The sequence below is a fragment of the Pteronotus mesoamericanus genome, unplaced genomic scaffold, assembly GCF_021234165.1.
Source record: "Pteronotus mesoamericanus isolate MK-2021 breed Mesoamerican mustached bat unplaced genomic scaffold, CSHL_Meso_final contig_22, whole genome shotgun sequence".
Lineage (NCBI taxonomy): Eukaryota > Metazoa > Chordata > Mammalia > Chiroptera > Mormoopidae > Pteronotus > Pteronotus mesoamericanus.
In genome coordinates, this window is record NW_026555090.1 from 2001704 (window position 1) to 2021055 (window position 19352).

Genomic DNA, 19352 nt, shown 5'->3' on the forward strand with positions numbered 1-19352 from the left:
ATAGGCCAGACCGCGCTTTGGTTACTGAGCTCTTCCTGGGACTATTCTGGTTGCCCTTGGATCCACTAAACTTTCCTATGTTTCCCAAATCTCCTCTAAATTTAAGGAGGCTCCCCTCCTCCACCCTCCCTCACAACTCTCCCCAAAGCAGTGGTGGGGCGTCAGGGTGGGGGAGTGGAGGAGACGGAGCTGCACTTTGAAGCAGTTTCCCGGCACTTGGCCACAGCACGGGCTGGAGATGCCATGGTCCCGCTCGGTTTAATGATCAATTTATCCCTGACGGGAACTCATAGTCGACCTGGTTTGGTCCCCATTCCTTCTGGCTCCAAGGAGGCACCTGCTGCGGGATGGCGCTGGACAACTCCACCAGCGACCCGCATGCGCCGCAGTCGCAGCTGAGCTCGGCCGACATCGCCGTCATCGCGGTGTACTTCGCCCTGAACGTGGCCGTGGGCATATGGGTGAGAGGACCGCGCCGGGTGTGGGGCTGGGCAGCACGTCCCGGCGGCCTCCCCATCCTCTCCCCAGGCGGCTGGGGCCCTCGGGGGTCCTGCTCTCAGGCCTGGGGTCGATTTGTTGGAGAACCAACATCCTTTCTCTCTTTGGTCAATGGAATCTCAACCCACAAAGGGAGGAAGAGGATGGTCTAAGGGACAGCCGCCGCGGAGGCTCAGTGGGCTTTACAGGGTGGGGGCCTGGCGGCAGCGCACCATCTTCCTGATGTCTCTCTCCTCCGTGTGGGTGGGCTCACGAGTGAACATCTACCCGAACCACAGCATCACACGGGCTCCTGGCTGTCCCCTAGATCGGCTGGGTCAGAACCAGGAGGTGGGGGAGGGGCAGTCTTGATTTTTAACAAGCTCCCCGGGGCACCTGTGTTTGCCACCTAGCCCAATCCAGAGGCCAGTTTCTCTTGACCTTGATAAGAAAGAGACATGATTAGAGCCATCACAGAATCCAGTGGCCGGGGGGGGGGCCGCGATGCAGACGCCATGCCAATGGCCCCATGGGCAGGAGAGCCGGGGGACCGCAGGGGGCCCCAGGACCTTGTGAACCAGGGTCCTGTGTTATGTGTTCTGCTGACCTCTGAGGACTTCCTGACCTGGAGGTGCACACAGCAGGCCGGCCAGCTTTGGGCCTTACTGTCCAAGTACCAAGGGTCCCCAGGCCAGCATCCTCGAGCCTTGATATGTTCTGGTCTTCATGTCCTGGGAAGAAAGAGCACCCCTTCTTATCTTCTTGGGTGCCAGAACTAACCTGGGGCTGCGGAGGAGAGAATGGCTGTGTCTGCTGCTCTGGCATCCTAGGAAGCTGCTTGGCTTTCTGGCCCTCGAGGTTTTGGGCTGTAAGATGGACACACTACTCACCTAGATCGTCCTTTGTCCCAACTCCCTGAGGTGGAGGGAAATCGGCCTAACGCGTTGGCCCCTGCTGCCATAGGAGCAGCAGTGCTGGTGGTGGTTGTGGTGGTGGTAGAGATGGAGGTGGTGGAGGTGGTGGAGGTGGTAGAGATGGTGGTGGTGGTGGTAGAGATGGTGGTGGTGGAGGTGGTGGTGGTGGTAGAGATGGTGGTGGTAGAGATGGTGGTGGAGGTGGTAGAGATGGAGGTGGTGGAGGTGGTGGTGGTGGAGGCGGTGGTGGTGGTAGAGATGGTGGTGGTGGAGGTGGTGGAGGTGGAGGTGGTGGTGGTGGAGGTGGTGGAGGTGGTGGAGGTGGTGGTGGTGGAGGTGGTGGTGGTGGAGGTGGTGGTGGTGGAGGTGGTGGTGGTGGAGGTGGTGGTGGTGGAGGTGGTGGTGGTGGTAGAGATGGTGGTGGTGGAGGTGGTGGAGGTGGTAGAGATGGTGGTGGTGGAGGTGGTGGAGGTGGTGGAGGTGGTGGTGGTGGAGGTGGTGGAGGTGGTAGAGATGGTGGTGGTGGAGGTGGTGGAGGTGGTGGAGGTGGTGGTGGTGGAGGTGGTGGTGGTGGAGGTGGTGGTGATGGAGGTGGTGGTGGTGGTAGAGATGGTGGTGGTGGAGGTGGTGGAGGTGGTGGAGGTGGTGGTGGTGGAGGTGGTGGTGGTGGAGGTGGTGGTGGTGGAGGTGGTGGTGGTGGTAGAGATGGTGGTGGTGGAGGTGGTGGTGGTGGTAGAGATGGTGGTGGTGGAGGTGGTGGTGGTGGTAGAGATGGTGGTGGTGGAGGTGGTGGAGGTGGTGGAGGTGGTGGTGGTGGAGGTGGTGGTGGTGGAGGTGGTGGTGATGGAGGTGGTGGTGGTGGTAGAGATGGTGGTGGTGGAGGTGGTGGAGGTGGTAGAGATGGTGGTGGTGGAGGTGGTGGTGGTGGTAGAGATGGTGGTGGTGGAGGTGGTGGAGGTGGTAGAGATGGTGGTGGTGGAGGTGGTGGTGGTGGTAGAGGTGGTGGTGGTGGAGGTGGTGGAGGTGGTGGAGGTGGTGGTGGTGGAGGTGGTGGTGGTGGAGGTGGTGGTGGTGGAGGTGGTGGTGGTGGTAGAGATGGTGGTGGTGGAGGTGGTGGTGGTGGTGGAGGTGGTGGTGGTGGAGGTGGTGGTGGTGGAGGTGGTGGTGGTGGTAGAGGTGGTGGTGGTGGAGGTGGTGGTGGTGGTAGAGATGGTGGTGGTAGAGATGGTGGTGGAGGTGGTAGAGATGGTGGTGGTGGAGGTGGTGGTGGTAGAGGTGGTGGTGGTAGAGATGGTGGTGGAGGTGGTAGAGATGGTGGTGGTGGAGGTGGTGGAGGTGGTAGAGATGGTGGTGGTGGAGGTGTTGGAGGTGGTGGCGGTGGTGGAGGTGGTAGAGATGGAGGTGGTGGAGGTGGTGGTGGTGGAGGTGGTGGTGGTGGAGGTGGTGGTGGTGGTAGAGGTGGTGGTGGTGGAGGTGGTGGTGGTGGTAGAGATGGTGGTGGTAGAGATGGTGGTGGAGGTGGTAGAGATGGTGGTGGTGGAGGTGGTGGAGGTGGTAGAGATGGTGGTGGTGGAGGTGTTGGAGGTGGTGGCGGTGGTGGAGGTGGTAGAGATGGAGGTGGTGGAGGTGGTGGTGGTGGAGGTGGTGGTGGAGGTGGTAGAGATGGTGGTGGTGGAGGTGGTGGTGGAGGTAGAGATGGTGGTAGTAGAGATGGTGGTGGAGGTGGTAAAGATGGTGGTGGTGGAGGTGGTGGTGGAGGTAGAGATGGTGGTAGTAGAGATATTGGTGGAGGTGGTAGAGATGGAGGAGGTGGAGGTGGTGGTGGTGGTAGAGGTGGTGATGGTGGAGGTGGTGGTGGTGGAGGTGGTAGAGGTGGTAGAGATGGTGTTGGTAGAGATGGTGGTGGAGGTGGTAGAGATGGAGGTGGTGGAGGTGGTGGAGGTGGTAGAGATGGTGGTGGTAGAGATGGTGGTGGAGGTGGTAGAGATGGTGGTGGTGGAGGTGGTGGTGGTGGTAGAGGTGGTGGTGGTAGAGATGGTGGTGGAGGTGGTAGAGATGGTGGTGGTGGAGATGGTGGTGGTGGTAGAGATGGTGGTGGTGGAGGTGGTGGTGGTGGAGGTGGTGGAGGTGGTAGAGATGGTGGTGGTGGAGGTGGTAGAGGTGGTAGAGATGGTGGTGGTAGAGATGGTGGTGAAGGTGGTAGAGATGGAGGTGGTGGAGGTGGTAGAGGTGGTAGAGATGGTGGTGGTAGAGATGGTGGTGGAGGTGGTAGAGATGGTGGTGGTGGAGGTGGTGGTGGTGGTAGAGGTGGTGGTGGTAGAGATGGTGGTGGAGGTGGTAGAGATGGTGGTGGTGGAGGTGGTGGTGGTGGTAGAGATGGTGGTGGTCGAGGTGGTGGTGGTGGAGGTGGTGGAGGTGGTAGAGATGGAGGTGGTGGAGGTGGTGGTGGTGGTAGAGATGGTGGTGGTAGAGATATTGGTGGAGGTGGTAGAGATGGAGGAGGTGGAGGTGGTGGAGGTGTTAGAGATGGAGGTGGTGGAGGTGGTGGTGGTGGTAGAGATGGTGGTAGTAGAGATATTGGTGGAGGTGGTAGAGATGGAGGAGGTGGAGGTGGTGGAGGTGTTAGAGATGGAGGTGGTGGAGGTGGTGGTGGTGGCAGAGGTGGTGGTGGTGGAGGTGGTGGTGGTGGAGGTGGTGGAGGTGGTAGAGATGGTGGTGGTGGAGGTGGTAGAGGTGGTAGAGATGGTGGTGGTAGAGGTGGTGGTGGTGGAGGTGGTGGTGGTGGAGGTGGTAGAGGTGGTAGAGATGGTGTTGGTAGAGATGGTGGTGGAGGTGGTAGAGATGGAGGTGGTGGAGGTGGTGGAGGTGGTAGAGATGGTGGTGGTAGAGATGGTGGTGGAGGTGGTAGAGATGGTGGTGGTGGAGGTGGTGGTGGTGGTAGAGGTGGTGGTGGTAGAGATGGTGGTGGAGGTGGTAGAGATGGTGGTGGTGGAGGTGGTGGTGGTGGTAGAGATGGTGGTGGTGGAGGTGGTGGTGGTGGAGGTGGTGGAGGTGGTAGAGATGGTGGTGGTGGAGGTGGTAGAGGTGGTAGAGATGGTGGTGGTAGAGATGGTGGTGGAGGTGGTAGAGATGGAGGTGGTGGAGGTGGTAGAGGTGGTAGAGATGGTTGGTAGAGATGGTGGTGGAGGTGGTAGAGATGGTGGTGGTGGAGGTGGTGGTGGTTAAGGTGGTGGTGGTAGAGATGGTGGTGGAGGTGGTAGAGATGGTGGTGGTGGAGGTGGTGGTGGTGGTGGAGGTGGTAGAGATGGAGGTGGTGGAGGTGGTGGTGGTGGTAGAGATGGTGGTGGTGGAGGTGGTGGTGGTGGAGGTGGTGGAGGTGGTAGAGATGGAGGTGGTGGAGGTGGTGGTGGTGGTAGAGATGGTGGTGGTGGAGGTGGTGGTGGTGGAGGTGGTGGAGGTGGTAGAGATGGAGGTGGTGGAGGTGGTGGTGGTGGTAGAGATGGTGGTAGTAGAGATATTGGTGGAGGTGGTAGAGATGGAGGAGGTGGAGGTGGTGGAGGTGTTAGAGATGGAGGTGGTGGAGGTGGTGGTGGTGGCAGAGGTGGTGGTGGTGGAGGTGGTGGTGGTGGAGGTGGTGGAGGTGGTAGAGATGGTGTTGGTAGAGATGGTGGTGGAGGTGGTAGAGATGGAGGTGGTGGAGGAGGTGGAGGTGGTAGAGATGGTGGTGGTGGAGGTGGTGGTGGTGGTAGAGATGGTGGTGGTGGTGGTGGTCCTGTAATGGTGTCACGCTGGTGGTAATTGGTGGTGATAGTTGTGGTAATAGTAATAGCAACAACAACAGCAGCAGTAATTGAAGTTGATTCTTCTCTGATTAAATGATAAGTCACCGTTCTAACCAGGTAGCCCTTTTGGTTAGAGCATCATCCTGACACGCCAAGGGTGTGGGTTCGATCCCAGGTCTAGGCTCACACAAGAATCAACCAATAAACGCATAAATAGGTGGAACAACAAATTGATGTTTCACTCTCTCTCCATTCTTCTCTCTCTAAAAATCAATCAATACATTTTTTAAAAGTTAAAAAGAACTATAAATGGCGAGTCACACTGGCGGTGTCTGGAAAGCCGGGCTCTGGCCCTGACTCTCTGTACTTGGAGTCCATTTCTTAGCTCTCGTGTCTCACCTTCCTCGGACACACAGGCGAATGTCCGTGCGGCCCGGCTCCCTGGGCTGTGTCGAGGAGCGCACAGGTCCCTGGGTGTGTGTGTCTAGTGCCGCCCTAGTGGGCAGCGTTCCTGGGAGAGCTGGGTGTGCGGAGGAGGGGCACGTGCACAGAATGGGCCCTGAGGCTTTCTGGACAAGACGAGGTGAGAGAGAGCCCGGCCGAGAGGTCAGCAAGGTCTCGTGAGGGGAGAGGTGAGGAGGGAGGCAGAGGGAGAGCTTCCCCAGCCAGCACCGGCGGGCACTGAGTTGGAAAAGCTGCCAGACTGTAGGCTGCCGAGTGACTCGGGCCCCTGTGTGCTTGCTTCCCAGTATCCACCTCACCCCGCTCAGCCTGGCCGTTGCTCAGGCAGTGGGAGGTTTTGGGAGTGCGGACCCATCCCCTTCACAGTGCGTGCCAGCCCAGCTGGGTGCTGCTGGCAGATGGCTGTGAGCACATGCAGACAGGGGCAAGGCTCAGTGAGGAGGGTGCAAGAGCCAGGCCACACAGGGTTGTAGGTGCTCATGGGCCAGAGGCAGAGCAAACGGGGCAGGTACAGCTCCGCGAAGCTGCCCTGATCACGGTGAGGTCAGGAGAGTGGGGGGGAGGTGCAGAGGGAGGGCTCGCAGGAGGGAAGGGCTTCCAGGGGGAGAGGACCCTGAGCTAAACCTTGGCACCCGTGAGGGTGTCTGTTATCAAGGGACAGAAAACCGATTTCCAATGAGCTTAACAGTGAAGAAAAGGTAATGACATCCGCACTGAAAAGTGCAGCAACAGTGATGCCTTCAGGTACAGCGCGACCCAGGGCTGCAGGTCCCCGTGGTTCTCTCAGCCTCCGCCCACCTGTGGCTTTGTCCCAAGCCGAGTTTCCCTCTAGGGGGCAAAATGTCCAGCCTAGTGGTTGAGCCTGGGTTTAAATTCTGACTCCGCCACTTACTAACCGTGTGTCCTTCCACCTCTGAAAGCCTTGTTGCCTTGTTGGTAATAGGGGGGTGACGATGGTACTCATGTCATGTAGGAAAAGCACTTGGAACCCGCTCTGCCGCAGAGGGGCGCTGCGTGGATACTAACTAGGGGTGCGCGGCTGCCGGCAGCCGCAGGGCCCCGGCTCCTCGTCCAAGGCAGTGACTGGCCCCGAACCAGGTGTGGCCGCTAAGGAATGGGATGGGCTCAGGACCCCAGAAGCTTCAGGTTGGGTTGGGCCTGCTCAAGCCAATTGCTGGGGAAGACAGGCTTCTTTAGGAAGCAAACGAGAAATAAGGAGGCAGTTGGCAACGCTCCCTGTATCCTTGAAAGGTGGAGGGTTGGGGAGAGCCTGGGTTAAGGCTGGAGCCGCTCTGGAGTTGTGCGGTGCCCGGCCCCTCCTGCTGGGACCTGTGCCCAGCACGGCAGGGCCACCCACGGGGCGGAGAGAAAGCAGGGGGGGTTGGGGCCGGAGAAAAGTGTGAAGTAGCCGCCTCAAAAGCTGTGAATAGTAGGCCGGGCCAGTTGGCTTAACCACCTTGGATATAGGGTGCAGGCAAAGTCAGGAAGAAAGAAGCCTGCATAGCGACTGGTATTTTGTGATCTAGCCTTATGTTATGATATGTGTGCTGTGAAAAAGGAATGTAAAATATCTGTCTAAATACACCTCCGTGTCCCTCTTTCCAAATTTCTTCTGTTTTCAAGTTTATACCTTTTTGATTCCTCTCCTCCAGGTAGCACTGAATGGGGGCTTGAAAAAACCCCCTGAGCACTGACCCTTAGTGAACATGCGGCCGGTCCCAGCACTATCGTCAGAGTGTTACATGGATTAACTCACTGACCTCGTAAAAACCCTGCGAGGGGAGAACTGTTACTAGGAAACAGTGCAGAAGAGGAAACGGAGGTGCATAGGTTAAGTCACTTGCCCGAGGTCACATGGCCAGAAGGAGCCAGGATTTGCCCCAAGCATTCTGATTTCAGATTTTTACAATTCCATACACATGGAGCACAAAATCTATACTCTCCCCAAACAAAAGTCATGCAGGAATAAATACTCAGGTGATAATTTGTTGACATGTACCAGAAACGTAAATATTAGAAATAAGAAAGCAAGACCAGCCCTGGCCGGCTGGCCCAGCTGGTCGGACGCCGCCCCGCAAACCCAAACGTCGCCTGCTCGATTCCCGGGCAGGGCACATGCCTGGGTTGCAGGTTCAGTCCTCGTCGGGGCTGGTACAAAGACAGCCGATCAACGCTTCCCTCCCTCTTCTTCTCTCTCCCTTCCCCTCTCTCTAAATTAAAAAATAAAATAAATTTTTTTAAAAAAGAAATCAAGACCAAAGGACTCTCAGATTCTTTGGCTCAAAGAAAGGGCCAGTTTAGCTGCTCACTGAGGAATGCTCTCGGGAAGGTCAAAACTTAGACCTGACCTTCGGGGCCACCGTAACCGCCTGGAGGCTGTTTGGCTGGTCAAGGATAAGAAGCATGAGGGAGCCTGGCTCAGGCAGATGCGCGACCCCGTCCAATGGTGGGCGGTGGGGCTCATGGGCAGCAGCCCCACCCCTCCCCCAGGCCCAGAGCTCCCGGGGATGGGGGGGCCCGGGGGGGCCATGGCCTGCAGAAGGCTGGCCACGGCAGAAGCCCTGGGGGAGCTGACCGCTGAGCCCAGGGGCAGGGACACTGGGCTGAGGAGGGGGTGCTGGCTGCCGGTGTTAAAACTCAGCATTTTAACCATTTTACAGTGTACCGTTCAGTGGCATTTAGTACACTCACAGTGTCGTACAACCATTACCTCTACCTAGTTCCAAAACGTTTGCATCGCCCCAAAAGGAAACCCCGACCTGTAAGCAGCCGCTCTGCATAGTCCCGCCACCACCCCGCCTCCTGACTCCTGGCAGCCCCCGCCTGCTTTCTGTCTTCGTGGATTCGCCTGTTCTGGACATCCACGTAACCAGAACCACACTGCACGTGGCCTTTTGTGCCTGACTTTTTTCACTTAACAGAATGTTTTCACGTATTAGTATTTCATCCCTTTGTCTGGTTGGATGAGATTTCACTGTGTGGAGAGACCGCGTTTTGTACCCATTCCCCAGCTGACGGACACTTGGGTGGTTTCTATCTTTAGCTGTCGTGAATGCTGCTACTCTGAGCATCCAGGTGCATGAGTTTTGTCTGAACACCTGTTTTCACTTCTCTGAGCTACGCTCCTGGAACGGCCGTGGGGCAATTGTACGTGTAACCCTTTGAGGGATGGCCCAGCGTCCCCACAGCAGCGGGCCATTTCACACTCCCTCCAGCAACGCACAAGGGTCCCCATTTCTGCTCTGTCCTTGCAGTCCTCCTGTCGAGCCAGCAGGAACACCGTGAGCGGCTACTTCCTGGCAGGCCGGGACATGACGTGGTGGCCGGTGAGTGCGCCCCGACTCCTCCCGCCCCTCCTTTCCGCGGGGCCATCTCTGAGCCCCAGGCCAGCCAGCACCCGCCACCCTGAGGTCACTGCCCAGGCCGGCTCACGCTCGGGCAGGTGGCAAAGGGGCAGGCTGAGGCGGTCAGGGCGTCCCCAAGCTGGGGGTGCAGGAGTGGGGCGCCGGAAGCTGGGGGAAGGGCCGGGGCTTGGAGTCCAGGTGCCGGCAGCTGATCCCGTTTCCTCTCTCCCCTGCAGATCGGAGCCTCCCTCTTTGCCAGCAGCGAGGGCTCAGGCCTTTTTGTGGGACTGGCAGGCTCAGGCGCGGCTGGGGGCGTGGCCGTGGCGGGCTTCGAGTGGAACGTGAGCTCTGGAGGGCGGGCACGGGCTGCTGCGGGAGGGTGCAACCGTCTCGAAGGGGGGCCCCCTGGAGCCCGCCCCTCAGCGCCTCCCAGCCGCTTGGGTTGGCCGGTGCCTGCCTGTGCTCCTTGCAGCAGGGCCCCCGCCGTGTCTGCTGGCCTCAGCCAGCCGTCTGTTCACAGTGGTGGAGGGACGGGAGGGGTTGCGCTGCGTGCTCACGCGCCTCAGGCCTCCCGACCGCTGTCCCGGTTCTGCTCGGGGCAGGGCTTGCAGGAGCTGTGCCCACTGTCCTCACCCGGCCTCTGCCCCACAGGCCACGTACGTGCTGCTGGCCCTGGCGTGGGTGTTTGTGCCGATCTACATCTCCTCGGAGGTGAGTCTGCTCCCGGGGCCTCAGAGCAGCCTCGCGTGGGCCTGGCCCTGCTCCGGTTTGGCAGTGACGATGAGCAGGACCCCCGGCTTCCCTCATAAGCTGGCAAACTCTCAGAGCTGTGTTTGTTATCAGTCCAATTCACATTCCGATCAACCCACAAAGGCAGGGCCCCTGGGGCATCAGCCCAGTACCTGCCCGCGGCCTCCGTTGCCCTTGCACGCGCCACCTCGGGGATGAGCCTCCCCCTACCTGGGCACTCAGGCCCGGCAGCACGCCCGGATGGCACGCCGGGCAGCACTGTCCCTCACTCTGCCAGTCCTTTAGCCCCAGCTGAGCCGTCCCTGAGTCGGGGGGACTCCATGTCTCTCCGTCTGTCCCCTTGCAGCCACCTTCTCCATCTAGTCTCAACGTAGCTCACCTGGTTTTGTCATAACAGCTTCCCTATGTGCCCCTCTGTCCCCAGCTCGGGCCCCTCGAGTCCATTCCTCATATCGGCCTTGAAGAGCCCACCTGAGCCTGCCCCTCCCCTGCCTAAAGCCCTTGGGGGTGGCCAGACCCAGAGCCTGGGGCTCCAAGCTCACTGTGGCCTGCGCCTGGCCCTGGGCGGCTGCAGCCCTGCAGGCCCTGGACGCTGGGCACGGTCCCAGCAGAGCGCTGAGCCCCCACCCGCCTCCCCAGATCGTGACCATGCCTGAGTACATTCAGAAGCGCTACGGAGGCCAGCGGATCCGCACGTACCTGTCTGTGCTGTCCCTGCTGCTGTCGGTCTTCACCAAGATATCGGTGAGCTGCCCGCCCTGGCTTTGGGCCATGGCCTGGAAACATCCTGCCCTGGGGGCCCTCAGACGGACCTGACATCCTCTCGTCCACTTCTGCCTTGTTTAACATCTGGGGAAACGGTCAATGATGCACCTAGGGTCTCACCGTGAGTTTGCGACAGCGGGTCCGGGGCCCCCAGTAGGCTCCGCAGCCGGCATAGCTGGGGGGAGAACGTAGGTTCTGTGACTTCTGATTCACCCCAGGTTCTAGCCTTGGAGGGCTAGAGGGGTACTCGGTATCGGATTGGTGTCCCCTGGCAGCCTCCGGTCGTCCTGGGCCTGCACCGCCTGAGCTGGCACTGCCCGCTAGGGGGCGCTGAGGGTCCGCGCGGTCTGGGCCGAGGTTCAGAGCCTGCAAGGAGCCTGCTCCGGCCTCTCCCCTGGGTCTGGGCAGCTCTCCACACACTGATCCGAGCAGCGTCTGCCTGGCATCAGGGCGCCACTGCAGTGGGCGCTTCCAGGCCGCTTTCCCGGGGACCTGGCCCCGGCCCCGCTGGAAGGTCAAGAGCAGAAAGTGCCGCTGACTGCAGTCAGGACTGGCTGGTGGCCGGTCTTGTCCAAGCCCCTAACTTCACAGATGGGGACGCCGAGGCCCAGGGAGGGGCTTCTGGTGTCCACTCCCCTAGGGCCAGCCAGCCTCCTTCTGCTCCACCTGCCGGCAGGGCTCAGGAGGCAGGGCCCCGGGCCAGAGGCCTGGATCGGCTGCTCCGGCTGGGTGAATCTGGACGAGCCTGAGCCTCGGCTGCGACCCTGGCGGCAGACCGAGGCGGGCCCACCCTCATGGCTGCAGTGGAGGGTGAGGAAGGCCAGTCTGTGGGGCTCTGGGAGGCGCTCCGTGAGGCCGGCGTTCTCCTCGCTGGTGGAGAGGGCACTGGGACCCGGAACCCCAGGCACGTCATCGGCTTTGTGGAGCGCGGGGAGGCCTTGCTGCTCAGCCAGGAGCTGTGGGCAGGGCGTGCAGGGCGGGCAGGGAATGAGGCCCTGGGAGAGTGACTGCGCGCCAGCCGGCCTGGGCTGGGTCTGCGGTCTCCCTGGACCCCTCACGGGCCCCCACTGCGGTCTGACCTGGCATCTGACCTGGGTGTGGGAGCCGTGGCTGGGGGCCCCTCTGCAGATCCCTGGAGCCTTGCTGGGCCTGGCCAGTGCTGGGCACCCACAAGACAGCCCCAGGGTCCCCAGGGCATCTCGTTGTTCTTGTGGGCAGGTTTCCAGGGACAGTCAGCAAGCAGGTGTTGTCGCTCTGCCTTCCTTACTAGACGCTCGCAGTATCATTAGAGGTTTCCTGCCTCATGGTTTCCCAGAGCAGAGGGCCTGGCTCTGCGTTGCCATAGGGCCCAGCGTAGAGTTTTCTACTCCTGCCCTTACCCCGCCCCCAAGTTTTCTAGCACCCCCCTCCCCCCACTGCACCCCCGTCTCCCCTGGGACCAGGGGCTGGCACTGCAGTGAGAGGCGGATGTGTCACAGGAAGGACAAGCGTGGACCTCAGAGGTGGCTGGGCCTGCTGGGGTGGCACCTCAGTTGGGCTTTAAGGGAGAAAGGAATAGTGAGAGGACATGGCGGGGCACATGCCAAGGAGAGAGGTGGGGCGCGGAGGACGCGTCGGGTCAGGAGGCCTGGACGCTGCGGGTCTCTAGGTCAGGCACTTCGGCACCAGCAGAAACTGTGAGGAGGAGCGGGGAGGGAGGTGACAGGGAGTGGTGGGGACCGAGGTGCTCCAGCAGCCACACAGAACAGACGTGGGGGCCCGCCTGGCTCTGGGGCTGCCAGGGTCCCACCCCAGCCCAGAGGGCGGCAGTGAGGGAGGAGGCTGGGGGCCCTGCTGCAAGGGGTCCAAGTGGCCCGGCGGCACTGGCGCTTTAAGGGAGGTGGCGACCGAGTCACATTTGTTAGTGCCTCTGGCGCCTCCCAGAGGACAGGCTGGAGAGGACAGAGGCAAGAGGAGGGGGGCCGCACTGGGGTCTGGAGGGGCTGAGTCGTGGGCCTGGGGGGTTCTTTTGTCCCCGGTTTCAACCTGTTGATATCCTGCGGTAGGGTTTATAGCTCGCACTCAGAGCAGCCTTCAATGGGGGGCTTGGGTGGGACTCCCGGAATGGAGGAGGGTGCAGCGCAGCCCCGAGGTGTAGATGGGACCATGAGACCTAGAGAGGGGGCCACGTGCTAAAGGTCATGCTGGGTCAGGCAGCGGTCACGGCTAGAACCCAGGCCTCGGCCTCTCGGGCCGGGCGCCTGACCACTGCCGTGCCGCGCTAGAGCCGCCGGGACGCAACACTTCAAACTCCACTTTGTGAGGAGGGTGACGCAGTTCACTCGCCTATAAAATAGGAAGCAACCCATTGATGTCAAGGCTGGGGCTGCCAGATGAAGTAAACAGGCGGCACTGGATGCTGGGCTTGGCCTGGGAGGGGCCGGGGCCGCCCCGGCTGATGGCCCTGGGCTGCAGCCGTCCCAAGTACGTGTGTCCGGCCGGCCTCCAGAGGCCCTGGCCTCAGCCGCAGGAATGCCCACTGTGCCTGCACTTGCGGGGCCCATCCCAGCCGCAGCCTGTCTGGGCAGGGACCACAGGGCCTGCCCGCTGCCGTCCCTCGGGGGCGGGCCCTGGTCTGCAGAGAGAGCATAGACGTCGGGGTACAGGGATCGCACTGGCTTGAGGACCGGGTTGGGGGGAACCGAGGTCCTGCCCCATCATTGAGTAGCTATGGGCCCGTCCAATCTCTGGAAAGTAGAGACACCTGGCATGACACCACAGGTCACTTGGAATAAAGACCTACTGTGGCCTCCAAGCTCTTCAGGATGCAGCCTCTGCTTCGTCACTGACCTCACCTCCCCCTCTTCTCCCCGTCGCGCACAGCGCTCCGGCCGTGACCTGCAGTCCCCCAACCATGCCAGGCAGAGCCTTGCCTCGGGGCCTTCCCACTTGCGATGGCCTCTGCCTGGAACCCCCTTTCCCTGGGTATCCACGAGGCCCACTCCCTCGCCTCTCCCTAGTCTTTCAAATCTCACCTTCTCCTGGGGGCCTGCTGCTGCCCCGGAAGGTCCGGGCCCCTCACCTGCTCCCTCTTCTTCACACACGTGGTCTCTCCCAGTCTGCTAAATCGTCTGCTTAGAGCTGTCTTTAGTCTGTCTCCCCCATTTTTTCTTTGTTCATTGATGTAGCTCCAGCCCCACTTCATGGGACTGAATGAGAGAATACATGCCTGGGGTCAGCTAATGTTTTGTTTCTTTTTTTTTGGTATAGAGCCAGAAGTATTTGTGGCTTTGCAGGCCACATGCAAACTACACTTGACCCTTCAACAACATGATCCACTTATACGTGGATTTTTTTTCAGTAAATACACCGTCGGCGCCCCCACCCCAGGGGGCTGCATCCACGACTGGGAGCCCGCGGGTGCGGAGGACCAGCGGTCTGCACCGCTCTTACGCCGCTTTACCTGCGGGACTGGAGTGTCGGTGGATGCTGGTGTCTGTGGGGAGTCAAAAGTTACACTTGGATTTTTGACTGTGCGGCAGTCAGGACTCTTACCCCCACCCCTCAAGTTGTTCAAGGGTCAACCGTTTTCAACTTTGCCGCTGGAGTGCGGAGGGCGGTCCCAGCGGGTGTGACTGCGCCTGGCCCGCGGCTCCGGCGTGCCAATCCCTGACGCCTGCGAAGGGGCCTTTGGCGGGGCGCCCGCGGTGGACCAGGCCCTGGCTGAGCCTGGGTGATGAGCTTGTTTCTTGCTCTCAGGGAACTTATGTTCCAAACAGATGAGACAAGTAAATAGACTGATACAGTCACAATAAATAGTAAGACGGATAAAGGAAGCGCACGCTGGGCTGAAATCTAGAATGAGAGAACAGGCTGGGCTGGCCGGCTTTGGAGAGGGGTCTGGATGCCAGGCCGGGGCTCGCAGCCACTGAAGGAGGCTGGTGCGGAGGCAGCTTCGGAGCCCGGGGCTGCGGCAAAGGGCGGGGCCCGCAGTGGAAATGCAGGACAAGCCAAGCGCAGGAGGGGCCGCTGAGGGGCTTCCAAAGGGGTGGGACCACCGCGGGGACGACGGAGGTGGGGAGGACTATTTTGTAGCAGTGGCTGGTGGGGTCAGGTGAAAGGGAGTATGGCCAAGAAGTTTCTGGAATCCCAAAAGGGATGCTCATGGCCTCCACGCAGATGGACAAGATTTGGGAGCAGGGGACCCCAAGGGAAATTTAGGGAGATATCACACGGTAAACCTGTGGACCACCGCAGCTTCTCTGCTCCTACACAAAGGGAGGGCAAAAAGGGTTCTCTGTCGGGAGGTGGCCAGTGCAGGGCGCAGGGTGCAGGGTGCAGGTTCAGGCACGAGGCAGCCAGTGCCCCCCACCCCGGGGCATGGGGCTCCGCACTCAGCGCACTCAGCCGAGCTGAGCTGCAAGCCACTCTGCGGCACAGCTCCTCCCACACCGCGCCCTGCCCCCTCCCCTGTCCTCGGTTCAAGCCTTTTTCCAAGCTCCACAAAATGGGCTCCACTCTCTCTAGGGACCTGGGAGCTCCTGGCCCCAGGGTCCGCCCAGCAGGGAGGCTGCAGCCTCGGGCCCTGCCTCGTGGCTGCGGTCAGGGCTTTGGACAAGGCGTTTCCCTGCCTGCTGCTGCCCCCTCTGGGGAGGGGACTCATCGTGACAGCCACCTTGTAGGACGCCCAAGCACTAGATGAGCTACTCAGAACACGGCACCCAGGGCGGCGTGCGGCACCTGTAGGTTCACCACGCACCCCAGGGGCACTCCCGGGGGTCCGGTTGGCCGAAGGCATCAGAGGGTCTGGTATGAGATGCAGGGGAACCTGTGAGTAGCAGGTCTGGCGTGGGCACTGCCTGGACCCACGCTCGGGGAAGAAGTACCAGGCGGTGGCTGAGACAGCTGCTGAGGACCGAGTATGAGGTCAGATCTCATACAGACGACCTCGGACACCACCATGGGAGCCGCAGGGAGCCACAGCAGGTTTCAGGGTGAGGGCGCATCAGCGGCTCCTGCCCAGCAAGGCCCTGGCTGGCCTTGTGCCCCGAAAGCAGGTCTTCCTTTGAGACACAGGTTCTCTGCCACTGTCCTTTGATTTTCTTCCTAGGGCTTTGCCACCATGGGCGAGTTCCCTGACTTCACCTCCCTCTCTGTGCCCACAGGGAGTTAGATTAGCTGCCGTAGCTGCTCCTGGGCCACCAGGCACCCTAAGGGGGCCCGCCCCCATACCGCCACCCTCCCGACGGAGGCCACAGAGGCCCGTGGGATGGAAGGGGGCCAAGAACTCCCACAACAGGGGCACTGCCAGCATCCCTCCCACGTGCACCCCCATTTTACGGAGGGGAGCCCCTGCAGCTCGGGGCGAGGTGCCCCGCTCAGAGCCGCTTCGCGGGGACGCCGCTGACTGGGGACACAGACCTGGGTCCCTGAAGCTGGCTCTGAGGGCGGCTGGGGTCCACAGGGGCGTCTTCAGAGGCGGCCAGAGGAAGGAGGAAGGTGACCAGATGGAAGGAGGGCTGCTTTCTGGAGCCCTCCCGTGCCCCCTGCCCGTGGCCCTCTCACCTGGCGTCTCCCACCTCTATTGGCCCCGGCCTGTCCTTGGTGAAGTCCATTCCCCTCCCTCAGCCTGTTTCTCCTCTGGTCTCATGAGTGCTGGTGGCCGATGCCCCACAACACACGTGCGCGCGTGCACGCTGAGGCAGGGCCTTGTCAGCCTCCGCCCCAGCTGGTCACCTCTCCAAAAGGCGGAGGAGGAGCCCGGAGGGAGAGGTACAGGAACCTGGGCTTTGGGTGAGACCCAGCTCCCACCTGGGCCCTGCGTCCCCCAGGCCTGGCTCCCAGCAGGGCTGGCAGCTCCAGGTTGGCCCAGGGTAGCTCACAGGGGCCGGCGCCCGCAGCCTTGCAGACTGGCCCACAGCCTCGCCCAGCCTTCTCGGGGGGACGCTCTTGGCCCCAGTGGCCAGTTCTGTTTGTCTCCCCTGTACTTAGCCAGCACAGAATGGCGGGTTTGGAAATGAGGTGGGTGGAGCCCTGTACCCAGCCCCCAGGTCTCACAGGGCAGGGTCCTGTCCTCAGGGTAACCGCTGCACAGTGGGGGAGGGGCATGTTCTGGGAGGCTGCACCCAGTGCTCAGCCTGAGGCTAGGATTCTCGCCCCCAATGGGTCCTGGGACGGTGGGGGCTCCTCCCGCCCTGGGAACCAGCCTCAGCCTAATGCACGGTCCTGGCTTCAGTTTCAGTCCCGCTGAGGGGGCAGTAAGCACGACTGCCCATTGCCCCGGCCCACGCCGGCCCTCACGGCTGTTCTCTTCTTGGAGGGCCCCATCCGCCAGGGGACAGGGAACAGGCAGTATACCCAGACCCGGGCCTGCAGACCAAGCCATGTGCGCCTGTTCTCTGAGGCCTGCAAGTCTCTGTGGGCCTCCCTCGAGAAGCCCCCCGGAACTCCTCCTCCTCAAGGGCCCCCGAGAACCAAGAGGCCAGGGCTCTGCCCATCACATCCCGGGCAGGGGCCATTCAGTAGCAGTGCTGCTGGCCGGTGGGCGTCGGCCACTTAGGACTTCATTAGCCACAGTAATGCCCCTGCATTCAGCTTGTCCATGGCCAGGACATCCTCCCCCCCTCTGAGACAGGCCACTGAGGCCACTCGGTGAGAGCGCAGCAACGTGGGGGCTCACTCGTGCTCCGGGGCCCGCGGTCACCTCGGGCCTCAACACGACATGCCTTTCCCGCCCCAGATCGACCTGTATGCAGGGGCTCTCTTTGTGCACATCTGCCTGGGCTGGAACTTCTACCTGTCCACCATCCTCATGCTCGTCATCACGGCCCTGTACACCATCGCAGGTATGTCGCCCAGGCCGGGCCGGGGTCCTGACCACTGGGTGGGGCGTCCGTGCAGCTGGGGGACAAGGGCTGGCACCCGAGACGCGGGCAGGGGCCAAGGAGCGTGAGCACGGGGGTGGGGGGCCCGTCTTCTGGCAGCCTGGGAAGCGGCCACGTCAGAGACTTGCGTCCGGCTCTGCGGCCCAGCTTCTGGGTCCCACAGCTCACCCGCCCGCGAAAGGCTGGGGGACGGCGACGTGCGCAGCTGCCCCCGGAGCTCGGGCGCTGCTTCCCTGACCCTCCCCCCGAGCCTGGGCCCTGCAGCTTCCCGTGTCCTCCCGCAGGCGGCCTGACCGCTGTGATCTACACAGACGCCCTGCAAACCCTCATCATGGTGGTGGGGGCCGTGGTTCTGACTGCCAAAGGTGAGGCCGGGCGCGCAGCCAGCCTTGGGGTCCGGGGGTCAGCGCGGGGGGCGGGCTGGCTCACGAGGTGGGGCCCTGGGCTTCCCCAAGGGGCTGTCTGCCCCGCCCCGCCCACGCGGCCCAGCTGCGAGCCCGTCACAGCTCCCACAGGACTCAGGGCTGGCACAGGGCTGACTCAGGAACCCAGGACGAGCCACACCTGCCCTGCCTCAGGGCTGGAGGGTGAGGCTGGACCCAGGCGGATGTGCAGACACGCAATTAGGAGACCGCAAAACAGCCGGGTGTCCGCTCCGCTGGTTTAGAGCTGGGTGCGCGATCCCAGCAGGCGCTGCTGCGGCCCGCGGGCAGAGCCGGGGAGGGGGGCAGGCCTCCAGACGGAGGAAGCTCAGCCAGTGGCTCTGCGGGCCTCCAGGGGGCGTGGCCCGGGAGTGTGCACGCAGAGCCCAGGGGTCCCACGGAGGGTGGGCAGAGGCCTCCCAGTCTCTTCCGGGCTCGGACTCCAGGATCCTGCGGCCCAGCCACGTCTGCCGCTCGCGTCGTGTCTGCACCTTTGCTCGGAGCGGTCACCCCAGTCTGGCCTGGGCTCCCGGCGGCAAGGACACAGGGGACCCAGAGTCCAGGCAGCAGGCTTCCTGCTTGGGAAAGGGGGTGGGCAGGGCCCGGGCCGTGGCTGGGGTTTTCCTGTGTCCAGCCTTCTGTGTACCTGCTTCCTCTCCGACCAGGGGCCCGTGTCTCTGGAGCCCATTGCTGGAGAGGCCGAGGCAGCCAGGCCCCGCCTGGAGTGGCTGCGGACACAGCGAGAGCCATGGGCGGGTCAGGGCTTGGCCACGAAGGGCTGACCCGGAGGCGGGAGGGGGCGAATGTGGTCTGGGCTTGAGAGGAAAGGCCCCTGGCTTGAGGCCCCGCTGGCTGTCCCCGCCCCGCCCCCCGCCCCCCGGGCCTGTTTCCTTGCGCACCGCCACATCACTGCCAGCCATTCTCAGCTCAGCTCAAATCATGTCCTTCAGAAGCCCCTGGGTCAGGGGACCTTGACACTTTGAACTCCTTGGAAGGTCCTTAAATGCTAAGAAAAAAGACTTCCGCTTCCTTGAACTGACAGTGTGAAGCCTGGCACGGAAGCCCTGGCTTAAGGCCAACGGCCCCCAGAGGTCACCAGGACACTGGGCTGCCCACGTGCAAAATGCTTATTTAATAGCATTATTTTAAATACATATAAAATAGTCGTTTAAACTCAGGTTTTTAAAACCCCCTCTACCCAGCCGCACCCTTCCAGGCGCTGGGACGGTGCAGTGGGAGAAGGCCACTGTGGCACAGCAGGAGGTTCCTCCTGAGACGCGGGCGGCGGCCGGGAGCCGCCGGCCGCCGACCCGTCCCTGCCCTGTCCCGGCCCTTCCAGCTTTCGACCAGATTGGTGGGTACGAGCAGCTGGCGGCAGCCTACGCCCGGGCCATCCCGTCCAGGACTATTGCCAACACGACCTGCCACCTGCCGCGCGCAGACGCCATGCACATGTTCCGAGACCCCTACACCGCGGACCTCCCGTGGACCGGGATGACCTTCGGCCTGACCATCATGGCCACCTGGTACTGGTGCACTGACCAGGTGAGTGTCAACACCATCGCCTGCCACC

At 61.9% G+C, this 19352-nt stretch overlaps 1 protein-coding gene across 3 annotated transcripts in view; it reads left to right on the forward strand.

The window, feature by feature from the left end:
* Positions 1-347: 347 nt before the first annotated feature.
* The window catches only part of SLC5A10 (solute carrier family 5 member 10), a 69653-nt gene continuing 50648 nt past the window's right edge, over positions 348-19352 (forward strand). For 2 of the 3 annotated variants that reach the window (XM_054571061.1, XM_054571062.1), the window contains exons 1-8: positions 348-461; positions 8890-8961; positions 9216-9320; positions 9631-9690; positions 10369-10473; positions 17213-17318; positions 17642-17722; positions 19119-19324. In XM_054571061.1, coding sequence (XP_054427036.1) covers positions 348-461; positions 8890-8961; positions 9216-9320; positions 9631-9690; positions 10369-10473; positions 17213-17318; positions 17642-17722; positions 19119-19324 — 849 coding nt within the window. The remainder of the gene's footprint in view (positions 462-8889; positions 8962-9215; positions 9321-9630; positions 9691-10368; positions 10474-17212; positions 17319-17641; positions 17723-19118; positions 19325-19352) is intronic. The other variant, XM_054571063.1, reaches the window with a different exon arrangement.